Below are 17,391 nucleotides of genomic sequence, written 5' to 3'. Positions count from 1 at the left end.
ACGATATCGTATCGTGAGATTTGGATATTGTTACATCTCTAGTAGCAACAGCTAATAAACATCGAGTACTACATTTCCCATGATTCAATTCAGTGCAAACAACTTGAAGAAACATGTTTTTTATGTGATTATGATGAAAATAAATCACACCAAAATCTACCAAGGTTTTATAAAAGCAAAAAAAAAAGGGTCCTATCTCCAATTATATCAGCGTCTCCAAAATATCTCAATAAATATCGTATCGTGAGAAGCATATCGTGATAATATCGTACCGAGAGATTTGGATATCGATACGGGGATGTAACAATAACCGGAATATGGTGATATCGTATCGTCAAAGTTCTCACAATAACATCGTGGATCATCACAATATATCGAATTACAAGTTTCTTTGTTTAAATGAAGAGTTTTGGTGCAGCAACAGCTAAAAAAACACAGAGGGAACTACATAGACCATGATCCTTTGCTCCATTTCAGTGAAACTACAAGAAGAAATAACAGTTCTAACACTTTTAACTCTTAGTTCTTTGGATTAAGTTTCTTCGAGGCATTTGAAGAGGAAAAAGTTGCATATTAAGATTAAAAAGTTTTGTTCATCTTCACAAAATATCGCAATAAATATCTTACCGTGACATGCATATCGTGATAATATCGTACAGAGATTTGGATATCGACACAGGGATGTAACAATAACTGAAATATGGTGATATCGTATCGTCAAAGTTCTCAAAATAACATCGTGGATCATCACAATATATCGAATTACAAGTTTCTTTGCTTAAATGAAGAGTTTTGGAGCAGGAATAGATAAAAAACACAGAGGGAACTACATAGACCATGATCCTTTGCTCCATTTCAGTGAAACGACAAGAAGAAATAACAGTTCTAACACTTTTAACTCTTAGTTCTTTGGATTAAATCTTGTCAAGGCGTTTTAAGAACAAAAAGTCACATATTCACAGTTTTGTTGGCCACAAAATATCGCATTAAATATCGTACCGTGAGGTTCATGCTGTGACGATATCGTATCGTGAGATTTGGATATTGTTACACCTCTAGTAGCAACAGCTAATAAACATCGAGTACTACATTTCCCATGATTCAATTCAGTGCAAACAACTTGAAGAAACATGTTTTTTATGTGATTATGATGAAAATAAATCACACCAAAATCTACCAAGGTTTTATAAAAGCAAAAAAAAAAGGGTCCTATCTCCAATTATATCAGCGTCTCCAAAATATCTCAATAAATATCGTATCGTGAGAAGCATATCGTGATAATATAATATATATATATAATATAAATGAAGAGTTTTGGTGCAGCAATAGATAAAAAAACACAGAGGGAACTACATAGACCATGATCCTTTGCTCCATTTCAGTGAAACGACAAGAAGAAATAACAGTTCGAACACATTTAACTCTTTCATTTTGAAGAGGAAAAAGGTCACATGTAAAGATGAAGAAGTTTTGTTCAACTCCACAAAATATCGCAATAAATATTGTACCGTGAGATGTGTATCGTGAAAATATCATATCGTGAGACTTGGATATCGTTACATCCCTTGTAGCAATAGATAAACATAAACATCGGGAACTACATTTCCCATGATTCATTTCAGCTCAGACAACATGAAGAAATATGTTTTTTACTTGAATTCTTGGATTGTGATGGAATAATTCTCACCAAAATCTACCAAGGTTTTATAAAAGCAAAAAAAAAAAAAAAAGTGTCACATCTACAATTAAATCAGTGTCTCCAAAATATCGTAATAAATATCGTCCCGTGAGATTTGGATATCGTTACATGTTTTTCAGTCAAAATTTCCATTAGTCGCTCGGTTAAGTGAGTGAGGTTTTTTTTTTGTATTTGTGTAGAAACTGCAAAAAAAAAAAAAAAATCTAGGTAAGTTAAAATGACTTAAATTAAAAACATTTGACTTTATTTGACTCGATTCAACTTGACAAGTCAAATTATCCACCAACGCAATAAGAGTTTTTTTCTTAATTGAAGCAAGATTCGATTTTGTTATTTTAACCTCAAAAAGTTGTTGTTTTTCTTATTTTTTTAAGTGTAGAAAGACGTATTTTCATATTTTAAGTACAAAAAATCATACTCGTCAAGTGAAATTGACTCAAATCATGTAAAACTTCATTAAAAAGTCATTTTAATTTGAGTAGATTTTGTTTTGTTTTTTTGCACATTCTATAGAAAAAAACATTCTACATTGAAAAAACAAAGTCAAGTGAAGACAACCTCAATTATCTTTCGATTCACTGGGGAAACAATGATTAAAATGACTTAAATTAAAAACATTTGACTTTATTTGACTCGATTCAACTTGACAAGTCAAATTATTCACCAACGGAATAAGAGTTTTTTTCTTAATTGAAGCAAGATTTGATTTTGTTTCTTATTTTAACCTCAAAAAGTTGTTGTTTTCCTTATTTTTTAAGTGTAGAAAGACGTATTTTCATATTTTAAGTACAAAAAATCGTACTCGTCAAGTGAAATTGACTCAAATCATGTAAAACTTTCTTAATTCAAGTCATTTTACTGTTTTTGTTTTTTTTGCACAGTCTACAGGAAAAACATATTATACATCGCAACAAACAAAATCTAGTGAAGTTAAGACGACTTGAATTAAGAAAGTTTTATCAACATTTGAGTAAATTTCACTTGACAAGTAAAACAATCTGTGAATGGAACAAGATTTTTTGTACTTAAAATAGGAATGGAATAAGTGTTTTTCTTAATTCAAGCAACATTTGATTTTGTTTCTTATTCTTAACTGCAAAAAGTTGTTGTTTTTCTTATTTTTTAAGTGTAGAAAGATGTGTTTTCAGATTTTAAGTACAAAAAGTCATCAAGTGAAATTTACTGAAATCCTGATAAAACTTTCTTAATTCAAGTCATTTTAATTTGTGTAGATTTTTTTTTTGTTTTGCACATTCTATAGAAAAAAAACATATTCTACATTGCAAAAAGCAAAGTCAACCTGAATTATCTTCAGATACACTGAGGGAAAAAACGATTAAAATGACTTAAATTTAAAACATTTGACTTTATTTGAGTCGATTCAACTTGACAAGTCAAATGATCAACCAACGGAATAAGAGTTTTTTCTTAATTCAAGCAACAATCGATTTTGTTTCATATTTTAATCTCAAAAAGTTGTTGTTATTCTTATTTTTTAAGTGTAGAAAGTTGTATTTTTATATTTTAAGTACAAAAATTCTTGTTCCACTGGCAGATAATTTTACTTTTCAAGTGAAATTTACTCAAATCTTGATAAAACTTTTCTTAATTCAAGTCGTCTGAACTTCACAAGATTTAGTTTTTTGCGATGTAGAATCTGTTTTTTCTGTAAAATGTGGAAAAAAAAAAAATCTTGTCAAGTAAAATGACTTGAATTAAGAAAGTTTTACATGATTTGAGTAAATTTCACTTGATGAGTACAACTTTTTGTTCTTAAAATGTGAAAATACAACCTGTCTGCACTTAAAAAATAAGAAAAACAACAACTTTTTGCAGTTAAGAATAAGAAACAAAATCAAATGTTGCTTGAATTAAGAAAAACACTTATTCCATTCCTAGTTTAAGTACAAAAATTCTTGTTCCATTCACAGATTGTTTTACTTGTCAAGTGAAATTTACTCAAATGTTGATAAAACTTTCTTAATTCAAGTCGTCTTAACTTCACTAATTTTGTTTGTTGCGATGTATAATATGTTTTTCCTGTAGAATGTGCAAAAAAAACAAAAACTCATCAAGTAAAATGACTTGAATTAAGAAAGTTTTGCATGATTTGAGTCAATTTCACTTGACGAGTACGATTTTTTTGTACTTAAGCTATGAAAATACGTCTTTCTACACTTAAAAAATAAGAAAAACAACAACTTTTTGAACTTAAAATAAGAAACAAAATCGAATGTTGCTTGAATTAAGAAAAAAACTCAAACTGTGATGAAACTTTCTTAATTCAAGTCGTCTGAATTTGGCCAGATTTTGTTTTTGCCGTGTAAAGAGGCAGATTCAGCTCAAGATTCAGTCCTTAAATAGTCGACTCATAATCATTTTGTTATCGTAGATCACATAGATTAATAGATTACATCTCTGAGTGTAAACGTAGAGCAGAGAAGAGAGGGGGGAATGCAGCAGGAGCAGGGCAGCAGGAGCAGGAGCAGGGGCAGGAGCAGCAGCAGCAGAGCAGGAGCAGGGGCAGGAGCAGCAGGAGCAGGGGCAGGGGCAGGAGCAGGAGCAGGAGCAGGAGGGGCAGGGGCAGGGGCAGGGTGTGTCCGTTCAGGCTCAGACTTGATCCCAGAACTCAGGTATTTGAGTCGAGGAAACAAGAAAGTATCACAGGTTTTCACGACCGACTCACACGAACAGAACAAGAACCTAACGACAGCGTCTGTGTCTCTGTTTGTGTTTTTCTTTCTGGTGTTTGTGTGGGAGGGCGTCTGCTGCGGCCAGAAGGGGGCGCCACTGACAAAGGGTCACGACTCTTCTCCGTCCTTCAGCACAAACACAACAGAGCTGAGTAAAAAAAAAAAATAAAAATCATATCTTTGTAACTTCTGTTCTGTCCGACAAATGCAAAAAAGCTCAACTCGCCAACGAGACAAATGACCTCAACGTTTCTGTTTTGTCCAGATTAAATTTTTCCTACATTTTTCACAAAAAGTGGCAAAAATGAAGAAATCTCGAGCCTTTTTGACTTTTACTTGTCAGTTTCTGTTCTCTGACTTTACATCATGATCAGTGTTGGGGAGTAACAGATTACATGTACCAGAGTAATCAGAGTACAAATGATGAGTAACTGTATTCAGTTACAGTTACTGTTTCAGTGATTCAGTTACTGTTTTTTTGGTTTTTTTTGGTCATTTGACTCATTGCCAGAAACTAAACCAAGACTAAAACCAGGTCTAAATCAGGTCTAAACCAGGACTAAAATCAGGATTAAAACCAGGTCTAAACTAGATCTAAACCAGGTCTAAACCAGGTCTAAAAAACCCTAAATCCAGGACTCTAAACCAGGACTACCAAAAACCAGGTCTAAATCAGGACTAAACAGGTCAGGATTAAAACCAAACTAGATCTAAACCAGGTCTAAATACTAAATCCAGGACTAAAACCAGGTTAAACTAATTAACCAGGACTAAAAACAGGTCTAAACAGGTCTAAATCAAGACTAAATCAGGACTAACCAGGTTAAACCAGGACTAAAAGCAAATCAGTAATCCAAAGTATTCAGATACATTATCACTTTAAGTAATTTAATGGATTCTGTTACAAACTACATTTTGGGTGTGAATCTGTAATCTGTAGGGGATTACATTTGAAAAGTAAACTTCCCAACACTGATCATGAGACAAAAATAAGTTTTCGTGCAAAGACAAAAGGCAGAAACTGACTTCATCGTCAATTCTAAGAAAAACATCTCAGCGAGTTCGAGTCGTCGTGGAGTTTGTTTGAAATGATCTCGAAGAGTTTGGAGTTTGACACGAGTTTGACACGAGTTTGACACGAGTTTGACACGAGTTTGACTCTGCAGTAAAGTGTGAACAGGATGAAGAAATACACACGATACTTTCACTTTAAAGATTAAAACTGAAGTATAATTGAACACAAAGGTTTATTTATGTAACGTGTTTAAACCCTGAACAAAAAGAAGGAGGCGACAGGTTGAATTTGAAAATTAAATATATTTATGAACTAAATCACAAACAAAATACACACAATTTCTGCCTTTTGTCTTTGCACGAAAACTTATTTTTGGTTCATGATACAAAGTCAGAGAACAGGAACTGACAAATTAGAGCCAAAGGTCAATTTTGAGCTCAATATTTTTCACAATATTTATTCATATAATAAAGGAACTTTCAAATACAAACAAAATGACATGAAGTCATTGTTGAGCAAACATGATGTTACGGCGTAACAGTCCAACGAGGTTCATTTGGTCTTCTGATATTCTTCTGATGTTCTGTGTTATTAGGTTCTTTTTCTCAGACCTGGAGTGTTATTTCATCCCTGACAGTTTGTTCTGTTCCACCAGCGTCTTCCTCAGTCAGTGATGTTTCTGTGTCTGGTCAGATGATTTAACGGTTTTGGAGGTGGAGGCAGGACGACAGCGCCACCTGCAGTCGCACTTCCTCAGGACAGAATCCCAGGTGTGTGAGAGTAAAAAAGCCCCTCGTCCCGGTTTACAGTCCTGTGGGCACGTTTCCGTATTTCGATTGCTTCTTTAATCCAGCGGCGATGTTTGTTTTCCTCTGTCCCGATGATGTTCAGACACGACACAGAAACATCACGTGACTCTGAGGAAGACGCTGGTGAACAGAACAAACTGTCAGGGATGAAATAACACTCCAGGTCTGAGAAAAAGAACCTAATAATATAAGATGTTACGGCATTTGTAGAATAATCAAGATGTTGATAAACCTTTCTTAATTCAAGTCGTCTTAACTTCACTAGATTTTGTTTGTTGCGATGTATAATATGTTTTTCCTGTAGACTGTGCAAAAAAAAAAAAACTGATCAAGTAAAATGACTTAAATTAAGAAGGTTTTACATGATTTGAGTCAATTTCACTTGACGAGTACTTTTTTTGTACTTAAAATTCGAATGTTGCTGAATTAAGTTCAAATTGTATGTTTCTTAATTCAAGTCGTCTGAATTGTTTTGTGTAAAGAAGACAGCTAGATTCAGTTTAAATAGGTCATAATTTTGTTATCGTATTAGACAGGAAGTAAACTCATTTTGGTCCGGGGGCCGTATCCAACCGACTTTGATCCCAAAGGGGCTGGATCAGAAAACTCATGTCATATAAACCCCAAAAATAACAATAAGTTCAAATATTTGTGCAGAGAAACACAAATCTATTACAGAAATCTTTTTTAATTGATGAACTCTCTTTCTTTTACAAAATATTATAATATTATGAACAACCTGAAACTTTAAGAAAAATACAATTTCAACACAATGTTTTAACATGAACTTGTTTGTAAATAGGAATAAGTCCATTTTTGTTGTAAAATCCTGCACTCGGCTCCACTTTTCTCATGTTGGACATTTTTCTGATGAGGGTGTCACGGTCAACAGTCAAAACGATCGTCCTTTAAGAGCGTTTGGAAAGAGACAAGTCTTCATTTGTGCTGCTCTGGTGGGAGGGGCCACGTACAGAGACGCTGGAGACGCTGCTGTGATAAACACCACAGAAAAATTAACAAGATTTTAATAGAAAAATATAATTAAAATATTTTAGTACAAAATCAGCCAAGGGCCAGATTAAAGGTCTTGGAGGGCCGGATCTGGCCCCCGGGCCGTATGTTTGACACCTGTGACATAGACAGTCCAAACTGTCAGGTATGAAAAAAAGAACCTAATAATATAAGATGTTAAGCATTTGTAGAATAATCAAGATGATCTCATTTGTCCTGAACTTGTTCAGTGGGACTAGTGGCCGAGAATCTGAATATTTTAAAGCCGTTGTCAGTGAACAAAATTCACAAGTTCATTTTACAAATTAGATTTCGTACACACAGTGTGTCATTTATTTTGCTGTATGTAAATATTTGTAAAGTTCCACGATCAATGTTCAGAAGAAACTCGCGCTGGAAGAACAAATCGATTCAGTGACAAATGGTGATGCTTCACTGCACAATTCTCAAACTGATTCAAAATGGATCCGAATCGATTCTTCACATAATATTTTTCACAAAAATTCATTAGTTACATTCACAGTTGTCATGATTTAAAAAAGTTGTATTATAAATATGATATGACAGAACGTGGTGTGATTCTTTGTTTTATTGTAGATAAAATCACTGCTGGTGTTTTAATTTAGTGTCGTCTTTATTTTTGAGAGAAACATTTTTGTTGCAACAAAGACTCGGGGAAAAAATCCAGATATTGAGAATCCTGACATTTGTTAAACGTTGAGGCCATCTTCTTAAAAAAAGAAAAAAAAGTCAAATCAAACCAAAATGAACACTGTTCTCTTCTGAGGAGTCGGGAAATAAAAGTTACTCACATTATTACTTTTGGAAGCTGCCTGTTTTTTTGTGTTTTTTGTGTTATTCTTGTTGATTTTGTTGTACTTTGCTCAAACTAATAAAACGAATGAATGAAAACTGGAAACAAACAGCGACAAATTTCAACGTAAATTTAAATTATTGTAAGTTTCTGACCAAAAATACACTCACTGAAAATGTAATAACGCTGTGTATTTCTTTTCTGTTTATAACTAACGTATTTTTGTCTGTTTTTATTCATGTATTTTATATTTTTTCTCTCACAGGTGTTGAAAACTAAAACACTCAAAAAAACACATCTGGTTCGTCTAATGCGACTGTGACGTTCGTTATAAACATAAATAAATAATAAAATAACTTGCTTCAACAACTTAAAGCGAAGAATAATCCTGATTCATCTTGTTTTTGATTAAATAAATAAACTAAACTAAACTAAAGTGAAGGTGGTGAGACGCTGGAGCCGCTCAGGAAAAGGGAGAGAAGATGGAGGGAGGGAGGATTTCTTTTTTTTTAATCAAATTCCTGCGAGCTCAGACTTTGGACCTGGAGGAGGATTATTGGCTCTGCAGGTCTGAGCGAGGGGCGGGGCCCGGGGCCCTGGGAAAACTCTGACCAAGACAAGAACCTGCTGCCTCACAAGAACCACTTTTAACATGTAATCCCCTACAGATTACAGATTACACACAACAAAATGTAGTTTGCAACATAATCTATTAAATTACTTAAAGTGAGTAATGTAATCTGATTACTTTGGATTACTTGATTTACTGTAGAGAAACAAAGACGAGGAAATCTTCACATAAGAAGTTTTGTCTGATAAAAGAAAATAAAAAGTCCAGATTTACTGAACCAAATAAAAATATTATTGATAGAGAAGAAGAAACACGTCCACACAGCAGGATTTAGTCCAGTTTTAGTCCAGTTTTAGTCCTAGTTTAGTCCTGGTTTAGAACCTGGTTTAGACCTGGTTTAGTCCTGGTTTAAACCTGGTTTAGTCTTGGTTTAATCCTGGTGGTTTAGTCCTGGTTTAGTAGACCTGGTTTAGACCTGGTTTAGACCTGGTTTAGTCCCTGGTTTTTAGACCTGGTTTTCCTGTTTAGACCTGGTTTAATCTGGTTTAGTCCTGGTTTAGTCCTGTTTAGACCTGGTTTAGACCTGGTTTAGTCCTGGTTTAGTCCTGGTTTTAGTCCTGGTTTAGTCCTTGGTTTAGACCTGGTTTAGTCCTGGTTTAGTCCTGGTTTAGTCCTGGTTTAGACCTGGTTTAGTCCTGGTTTAGTCTGGTTTAGACCTGGTTTAGTCCTGGTTTAGAACCTGGTTTAGTCCTGGTTTAGACCTGGTTTACCTGGTTTAGACCTGGTTTAGTCTTGGTTTAGTCCTGGTTTAGTCCTGGTTAGTCCTTGGTTTAGTCCTGGACCTGGTTTAGTCCTGGTTTAGTCTGGTTTAGTCCTGGTTTTAGACTGGTTTAGACCTGGGTTTAGTTTAGTCTGGTTTAGTTTGGTTTAGTCCTGGTTTAGTCTTGGTTTAGTTTCCTGGTTTAGTCCTGGTTTAGTCCTGGTTTAGACTGGTTTAGACCTGGTTTAGTCCTGGTTTAGTCCTGGTTTAGACCTGGTTTTTAGTCCTGGTTTAGACCTGGTTTAGACCTGGTTTAGTCTTGGTTTAGACCTGGTTTAGTCCTGGTTTAGTCCTGGTTTACCTGGTTTAGTCCTGGTTTAGACCTGGTTTAAGTCCTGGTTTAGCCTGGTTTTAGTCCTGGTTTAGTTTTAGACCTGGTTTAGTCCTGGTTTATTTTAGTCCTGTTTAGTCCTGGTTTAGTCTTTTAGTCTGGTTTAGACCTGGTTTAGACCTGGTTTTAGTCCTGGTTTAGTCTGGTTTGACCTGGTTTAATCCTGGTTTAGTCTGTTTAGACCTGGTTTTAGTTCCGACAATGAGTGGAATTCCGGAAAAAAAAAAAAAAGGATTTAGCCCAAAATTAGAAAACAGGAAAATACCACCATGTAATCCATTTATTTCAACAAAGTAACTGTAATCCAATTACCACTCACTGAACTGAAATTACAGTTACTCATCATTTGTACTCTGATTACTCTGGTACATGTAATCTGTTACTCGGTTGAGTTTAATAATAATAATAATAATAATGACACTGTGGTCATGTGCAGGTTAAATGTTTCTCTGTCCTCAGGAAACTCACGCCGACTGTTCCTGGATCTGGAATATTTCAGACACGAGGTTCATCCAGAAACTGTTCCTCCTCCTGCTGCGGGAGTCATGACGATTTATAACAACACGTCACTTCAAACATCTTAATTCATTTAAACATCTTAGTTCATTTAAACATCTTAGTTCATTTAAACATCTTAGTTCATTTAACATCATTTAAACATCTTAATCATTTAATTCATTTAAACATCTTATTCATTTAACATCATTCATTAAACTTAGTTCATTTACACATTTAGTTCATTTAAACATCTTAGTTCATTTAAACATCTTAGTTCATTTAAACATCTTAGTTCATTTAAACATCTTAGTTCATTTAAACATCTTAATTCATTTAAACATCTTATTCATTTTCTTATTCATTTAAACATCTTAGTTCATTTAAACATCTTAGTTCATTTAAACATCTTAGTTCATTTAAACATCTTAGTTCATTTAAACATCTTAGTTCATCTCTTCAAGGCAGTAAAACGACCTGATGACATCAAATCTTAAAGCTGCATCATGTCACTTTTCTGGTGAAGGATCCGTCTGATATTTTATTGTGGTCACGTTGTTCCTTTGTCTGGAATGTTCCACAGTACAACATTAAACTTTTCTATTGTCATGGAGACCAAACCAGACCAAGCCCCAGGTCAGATCTGTGGAGACGCGTCTGTTTTTCTACATATTTTGGAGCCATAAATCCACCTGTGAATAAATAAATACTGAGTCAGTCGAGTTAAGTCTGTTAAGCCTCAGGTCACATGACCTGCAGCCGCCGACCAATCAAACGGACGAAGACTCACTGCAGTGTGTGTCTGTGTCTGTGTGTGTGTGTGTGTGTCTGTATGTGTGTGTGTGTGTGTCTGTGTGTGTATATATATATATACACACACACACAACATATATATATATATATATATATATATATATATATATATATATATATATATATATATATATATATATATATATATATATATATATATACTGTAATACTGTATAATATGCTGAATGCACAGAGTCAGAGCTGCTCTCAGACTCTGTGCTGTCGTTAGAGGAAAGGACAGTTACTGCAGTAACAGGAGTGAGTCTTGTGTGTTTCCACGTGTGATTTGATCTGAATATTTGTTTATTTGTTTTACATCAGAGTCGGTGGTCATTTATTTATAAGGTTTATTTTAACAACCACAAAGAGACTCCAGGTCAACTCTTCCTCCAGGACAAACAGCAGCTGCACAGAGGAACCAGGACTAAAGTCTGTGAGAATCACCGCCGTCCTTTTGGTTTTAATAAAACTGTTGAAGAACAGTTTCTGTTTTCAGATGTTTGTGTTTGATCACATTTTGTTGCTCAGTTCTTGAGCATAAAGTCTCATGTTTTATAATGTTTTATAAATGTTTTATAATGTTTTATAATCTTCTTTTAAGCACTGGCTATAAAACAGTTTTGCATTTTTCAACTGGGCTGAAGTAAATATTGACTCTGTCAACTTTAAAACTTTCTAAAATCAAGTCCTGTGAGTTTGACACGGGTCTTTTCAAAAAGGAAACTTGTTTACTGTTTTACTGACGCGCTCAGGTCTACGTGACCTGACGTACGGCGCGCGCAGGCGCAGCGCGTCACCCCGCGTGCGCAGGTACGCTCGTGTTTGGGGGCGGTTTCTGTGAGCGCGAGGGAGGGAGGGGTGTCTCACAGCTCTGCGATTGGCTCAGAGACACCTGGAGCCGGGCGCCTACCTGCGCCAGAGGAGGGTCACACACCCGGACTCCCTACAGAGGAGGGGGCGATTATTGGGACTAACCTGCGGCCGAGGAGGGAAGGAGGGGGCACATACCCGGGCACATACCCGGGCACATACCCGGGCACATACCCGGGCACATACCCGGGCACATACCCGGGCTACCTACGGAGGAGGGGGCGCTTACCTGCGCTGCCTGAGAGAAGGAGTGCCACTCGTCAGAGTCCGAGTCCCAGCCCTCCTCTTCCTCGTTCCCCCTCTCCTCCTCCAGGAGCCCGGAGAGGTAGAAGTTCGCGAGGAAGGCTGGCAGCTGGACCAGCGACTCGAGCAGCTCTCCGAGCATGGAGCCAGTCTCGACGTGGAGCGAGGAGCGGGTCATGCAGTGGCTCCAAGGTGAGCGACATGGTATTTCCGCCGCGTTTAAGGGGATAGACGCGCGCAGCGAGTCTTTATGCGGGACAGAAATAGAAGAGGCTCACGCGTAAATCCTCTTGGAAGTGAAAGGTGCGGAATGAGGAAGAGGCTCCAGGTCAGTGTCAACAAACAGCCGCAGTGTCACGTCATGCTTTTATTTTCTTCGAAAGACGCGCTGAAGTGAAGCAAGAACTTTACTTTTATCAAGTTTAAGTCGAATCACAGTTTAAGAAAATCCTGTTGAGGAAAGAGAAAAGCAGCAGGAGGAGTGAGCCCCGCGTGCGCTTCCGTGTGCTGTTCTTACACTGTTATAAAAGTGAGACTCGGAGCAGGTCACGTCTGTCCGGCTCCAACAGGACAAAACTCACTCAGGTGAAGCTCAGAGTGTAAAAGCAGAACCAGAACCACAGAGACACAGCAGCTCGTGTCCAACTGTAAAGACACAAACGCCACAGGCCTGAAGTGTCACAGTGACATATTCAACATTTACAGCCTCAAAACTATTACAAACCTGAACATTTCTAAATCTGATCAATCTGATTGTCCCACACAAGCACCAAGAACAAATACAACAACAGCAAAGAACAATGAATGAACAAAAACTCTCAGTCATAAATGTGATTAAACACATTATAATATGTTTGAATATCGTGTTTATTACAACTACGACGCAGAGATTTAAACTAGAATGAAACATTCCAGGGACAAAGTTTGTGTAATTCCCAGATTTAATCACAGAACAGGTCAGAGCGTCGACTCCAGTGTCAAACTGCGTCTGTGTGTCGGAGTGATCATGATTTGAGTCAATTTCACCTGACAGGTAAAACGATCTGCCGGTGGAACGAGACTGAAGCACTTCAAATATGAAAATACAAAGTACTACACTTAAAATCAGAAAAACAACAACTTTTTGTGCTTAAAATCTGAAAAAATGACAACCTTTTGTACTTATAATCAGAAAAACAACAACTATTTGTGCCTAAAATCTGAAAAAACTACTTTTTGTGTGTAAAATAAGAAAAACAACAACCTTCTGCACTTAATAAAAAAGATAAACAACAACTTTTTGTACTTAATATAAGAAAAAAAACACAATTTTTGCACTTAAAGAAGAAAAACAACTTTTTAAAAAACTTAAAATAAGAAAAAACAACTACTTTTTGCACTTAAAACAAGAAAGAACACAACTTTTGTATATAAAATAAGAAAAATGACAACAGTTTGTACTTAAAATAAGAAAAAAACAACTTTTCTGTACTTAAAATCAGAAAAACAATAACTTTTTGTATGTAAAATAAGATAAAACAACAACGTTTTGCACTTAAAATAAGAAAAACAATAAGTTTTTGCGCTTAAAAATCAGAAAAACGACTTACAGTCAGCAAAATAACGTTTTGCAGTGTAAAATAAGAAAAACTATAACTTTTTGTACTTAAAATAGGAAAAACAATAACTTTTCTGCAGTTTAAAATAAGAAAAATAACAACATTTTGCATGCAAATTCAGAAAAACAACAACTTTTTTGTATGTTAAATAAGAAAAATGACAACCTTTTGTACTTATAGTCAGAAAAACAACAACTTTTTGCAGTTTAAAATCAGAAAAACAACAATCTTTTGTACTTTTAATTAAAAAAAAAAACTACTTTCTGCGCTTAAAATAAAAACCTGACAACTTTTTGTAGATAAAATAAGAAAAACAACACCTTTACGCGCTCAAAATAAGAAACACAATAACTTTTTTGCACTTAAAATCTGAAAAAACCACAACTTTTTGCACTTAAGAATAAGAAACAAAACCGAACGTTGCTTCAATTAAGAAAAAAACTCTTCTTCCATTTGCAGATCATGTGACTTGTCAAGTTAAATCGACTCAGATAAAGTCAAATGTTTTAGAGATTGTTTTTAGTCGTGTGCTGCTGTAAAAGTCCCACGGCGTTTTTCATTATTATTATGATTCAGCGATTACAAAAACACCAACAGCTCTGAGTTATTTCAAAAAGCGTCAGTCAAAGTGAAGTTGAAGTTGTGAATCAAACGCGGTCGATCAGATTCAGGTGAAGTTTTGTGGAGGAGCTCAGAGTTTTGTTTTGCAGCTCGATCCTGCTGCTCAACATCATGTCTGAACTTGTGACTCTGCCTCCGCCGTAAAACCAGAGGCTCACTGCAGCTGTGTGTGTGTGTGTGTGTGTGTGTGTCTGTGTGTGTGTGTGTGTCCCCTGTGTGTGTGTGTGTGTGTGTGTGTGTGTGTCTGTGTGTGTGTGTGTGTGTGTCTGTGTGTGTGTGTGTGTGTGTGTCGTGTGTGTGTGTGTGTGTGTGTGTGTGTGTGTGTGTGTGTGTGTGTGTGTGTGTGTCCCCGTGTGTGTGTGTGTGTGTGTGTGTCCCTGTGTGTGTGTGTGTCTGTGTGTGTCTGTGTGTGTGTGTGTGTGTGTGTGTGTGTTGTGTGTCGTGTGTGTGTGTGTGTCTCTCTGTGTGTGTGTGTGTGTGTGTGTCTCTGTGTGTGTGTCTCTGTGTGTGTGTGTCTGTGTGTGTGTCTCTGTGTGTGTGTGTGTCTGTGTGTGTCTGTGTGTGTAACTCTGTGTGTGTGTGTGTGTGTGTGTGTGTCTGTGTGTGTATGTCTCTGTGTGTGTGTGTGTGTCTCTGTGTGTGTAACTGTGTGTCTCTGTGTGTGTGTGTCTCTGTGTGTCTGTGTGTGTAACTCTGTGTGTGTGTGTCTGTGTGTAACTCTGTGTGTGTGTGTGTCTGTGTGTGTGTGTGTCTCTGTGTGTGTCTGTGTGTGTAACTCTGTGTGTGTGTGTGTGTGTGTGTAACTCTGTGTGTGTGTGTGTGTGTGTGTGTCTCTGTGTGTCTGTGTGTGTAACTCTGTGTGTGTGTGTGTGTGTATCTGTGTGTGTGTGTGTGTAACTCTGTGTGTGTGTCTCTGTGTGTGTGTGTGTGTGTAACTCTGTGTGTGTGTGTGTGTGTGTGTGTGTGTGTGTCTCTGTGTGTCTGTGTGTGTAACTCTGTGTGTGTGTGTGTGTATCTGTGTGTGTGTGTGTGTAACTCTGTGTGTGTGTCTCTGTGTGTGTGTGTGACTCTGTGTGTGTGTGTCTCTGTGTGTCTGTGTGTGTAACTCTGTGTGTGTAACTGTGTCTGTCTGTGTGTGTGTGTGTGTCTCTGTGTGTGTGTGTGTATCTGTGTGTGTAACTCTGTGTGTGTGTGTGTGTCTGTGTGTGTGTGTGTGTCTCTGTGTGTGTGTGTGTGTGTGTCTGTGTGTGTGTGTGTCTCTGTGTGTGTAACTCTCTCTCTGTGTGTGTGTGTGTAACTCTGTGTGTGTGTGTGTGTGTGTGTGTCTCTGTGTGTGTGTGTAACTCTCTCTGTGTGTGTGTGTGTGTGTGTGTCTCTGTGTGTGTGTGTGTGTCTCTGTGTGTGTGTGTGTGTGTGTATCTGTGTGTGTGTAACTCTGTGTGTGTGTCTGTGTGTGTGTGTGTGTGTGTCTCTGTGTGTGTAACTCTGTGTGTGTGTGTGTGTCTCTGTGTGTGTGTGTGTGTGTGTGTGTGTGTATGTGTGTGTGTGTGTGTGTGTATCTGTGTGTGTGTAACTCTGTGTGTGTGTGTGTGTGTGTATCTGTGTGTGTAACTCTCTCTCTGTGTGTGTGTGTGTGTGTGTCTCTGTGTGTGTGTGTGTGTATCTGTGTGTGTAACTCTCTCTCTGTGTGTGTGTGTGTCTCGTGTGTGTGTGTGTGTGTCTCTGTGTGTGTAACTCTGTGTGTGTGTCTCTGTGTGTGTATGTGTGTGTGTGTGTGTCTGTGTGTGTGTATCTGTGTGTGTCTCTCTGTGTGTGTGTGTGTGTGTGTCTCTGTGTGTGTAACTCTCTCTCTGTGTGTGTGTGTGTCTCTGTGTGTGTGTGTGTGTGTGTGTGTGTGTATCTGTGTGTGTGTGTGTGTCTCTGTGTGTGTAACTCTGTGTGTGTGTGTGTTCCAGGTCTGGACGCTCCGCTGCAGCTGTATCCTGTGTCTGAGTGGAAGCTGAGTGGGGTGGACCTGCTGCAGCTGACGTCTCTGGACCTGGAGCGACTCGGGGTTCATAAGATGGGTCACCAGGAGCTTCTGCTGGAGGCCGTGGAGAAACTCTGCTCCCTGGTGAGGAACAAACCAAAGTCGATTCTAGTTTTAAAGGTTGTACGGAGGATTTTTTTTTTAGTTTCAAATTGTCAGTGAAAGTTTAAAATACAATTACAGAGACGCAGCAGCTTTGTAATTATGATGACAACAAAAAAAAAAAGAACAAAAATCTATCAACTGTGGACGTGTTGAGGCCAGATAAACATCAGCCAATAGAAAACGAGGACTCCCTCATTTTCTATTGGCTGTTAGGTTGTCAATCAAACTCCCTACGTTTCTAGTGTAACTGACTCGTCGGCGCTCGGGGATTATGTGATTTATGCGGCTTTTTCAAACTGTCGCTTCCTCGCAGTTCGTACAAAGTTTGTCACGATGTCGGACAAGAATCCACGACCAGTTCGCCGCGAAAGAAAATCCGTTTTTGAGGTCGCTGAAAGAAGAAGAGAAGGAGAAAAGGAGCGAAGACAAACTGAGGCGATTCTTGGAGATTTCTTCCAGCGACGGCGCGACTGAAGCAGACGAAGGGTCTAAAAACTGACGCGTCGGTCGATAAAATATTTCTAGACAAGAAACTTCAACAGTAATTCTGAACATGCACAGCTGTGCCGGGGGAGAGAGGCTGTGCGGCTTCTGTCATCTCATTTTTATTTGATAAGATTTTGTATTATTTGGATCATAAACGAGTCTTCAAATATAATGCAGGTTTCATATAATATCAAATACACTACCAGGTCAACACCAGTCCTGCACCTAACAGGAAACACCAAACAACAAGCATCACTCTACATCAGAGGTGTTCACACTTTTTCATCATGTGAGCTACTTACAAAATGACCAAGTCAAAATGATCGACCTAAATCAAAGCCAAACAAACTGCACTGAAACACTCTGTG

At 37.4% G+C, this 17,391-nt stretch overlaps 1 protein-coding gene across 3 annotated transcripts in view; it reads left to right on the top strand.

The window, feature by feature from the left end:
* The first annotated feature begins 11,951 nt into the window (after positions 1-11,951).
* Positions 11,952-17,391, top strand: part of cnksr1 (connector enhancer of kinase suppressor of Ras 1) — an 88,278-nt gene continuing 82,838 nt past the window's right edge. For 2 of the 3 annotated variants that reach the window (XR_008632877.1, XM_055158765.1), the window contains exons 1-2: positions 11,952-12,376; positions 16,359-16,516. Coding sequence is in view for 2 of the 3 variants with exons in the window: in XM_055158765.1 (XP_055014740.1) it covers positions 12,325-12,376; positions 16,359-16,516 (210 nt within the window). In the remaining variant the exon portion in view is untranslated. The remainder of the gene's footprint in view (positions 12,377-16,358; positions 16,517-17,391) is intronic. The other variant, XM_055158769.1, reaches the window with a different exon arrangement.

The sequence above is a fragment of the Boleophthalmus pectinirostris genome, unplaced genomic scaffold (genome assembly GCF_026225935.1).
Source record: "Boleophthalmus pectinirostris isolate CB_2022bp ecotype Guang Dong unplaced genomic scaffold, ASM2622593v1 HiC_scaffold_10, whole genome shotgun sequence".
NCBI classification, from domain to species: Eukaryota; Metazoa; Chordata; class Actinopteri; order Gobiiformes; family Gobiidae; genus Boleophthalmus; species Boleophthalmus pectinirostris.
Note: the sequence above shows the minus strand (reverse complement) of the source record. Positions and strands in the feature narration are given on the sequence as shown.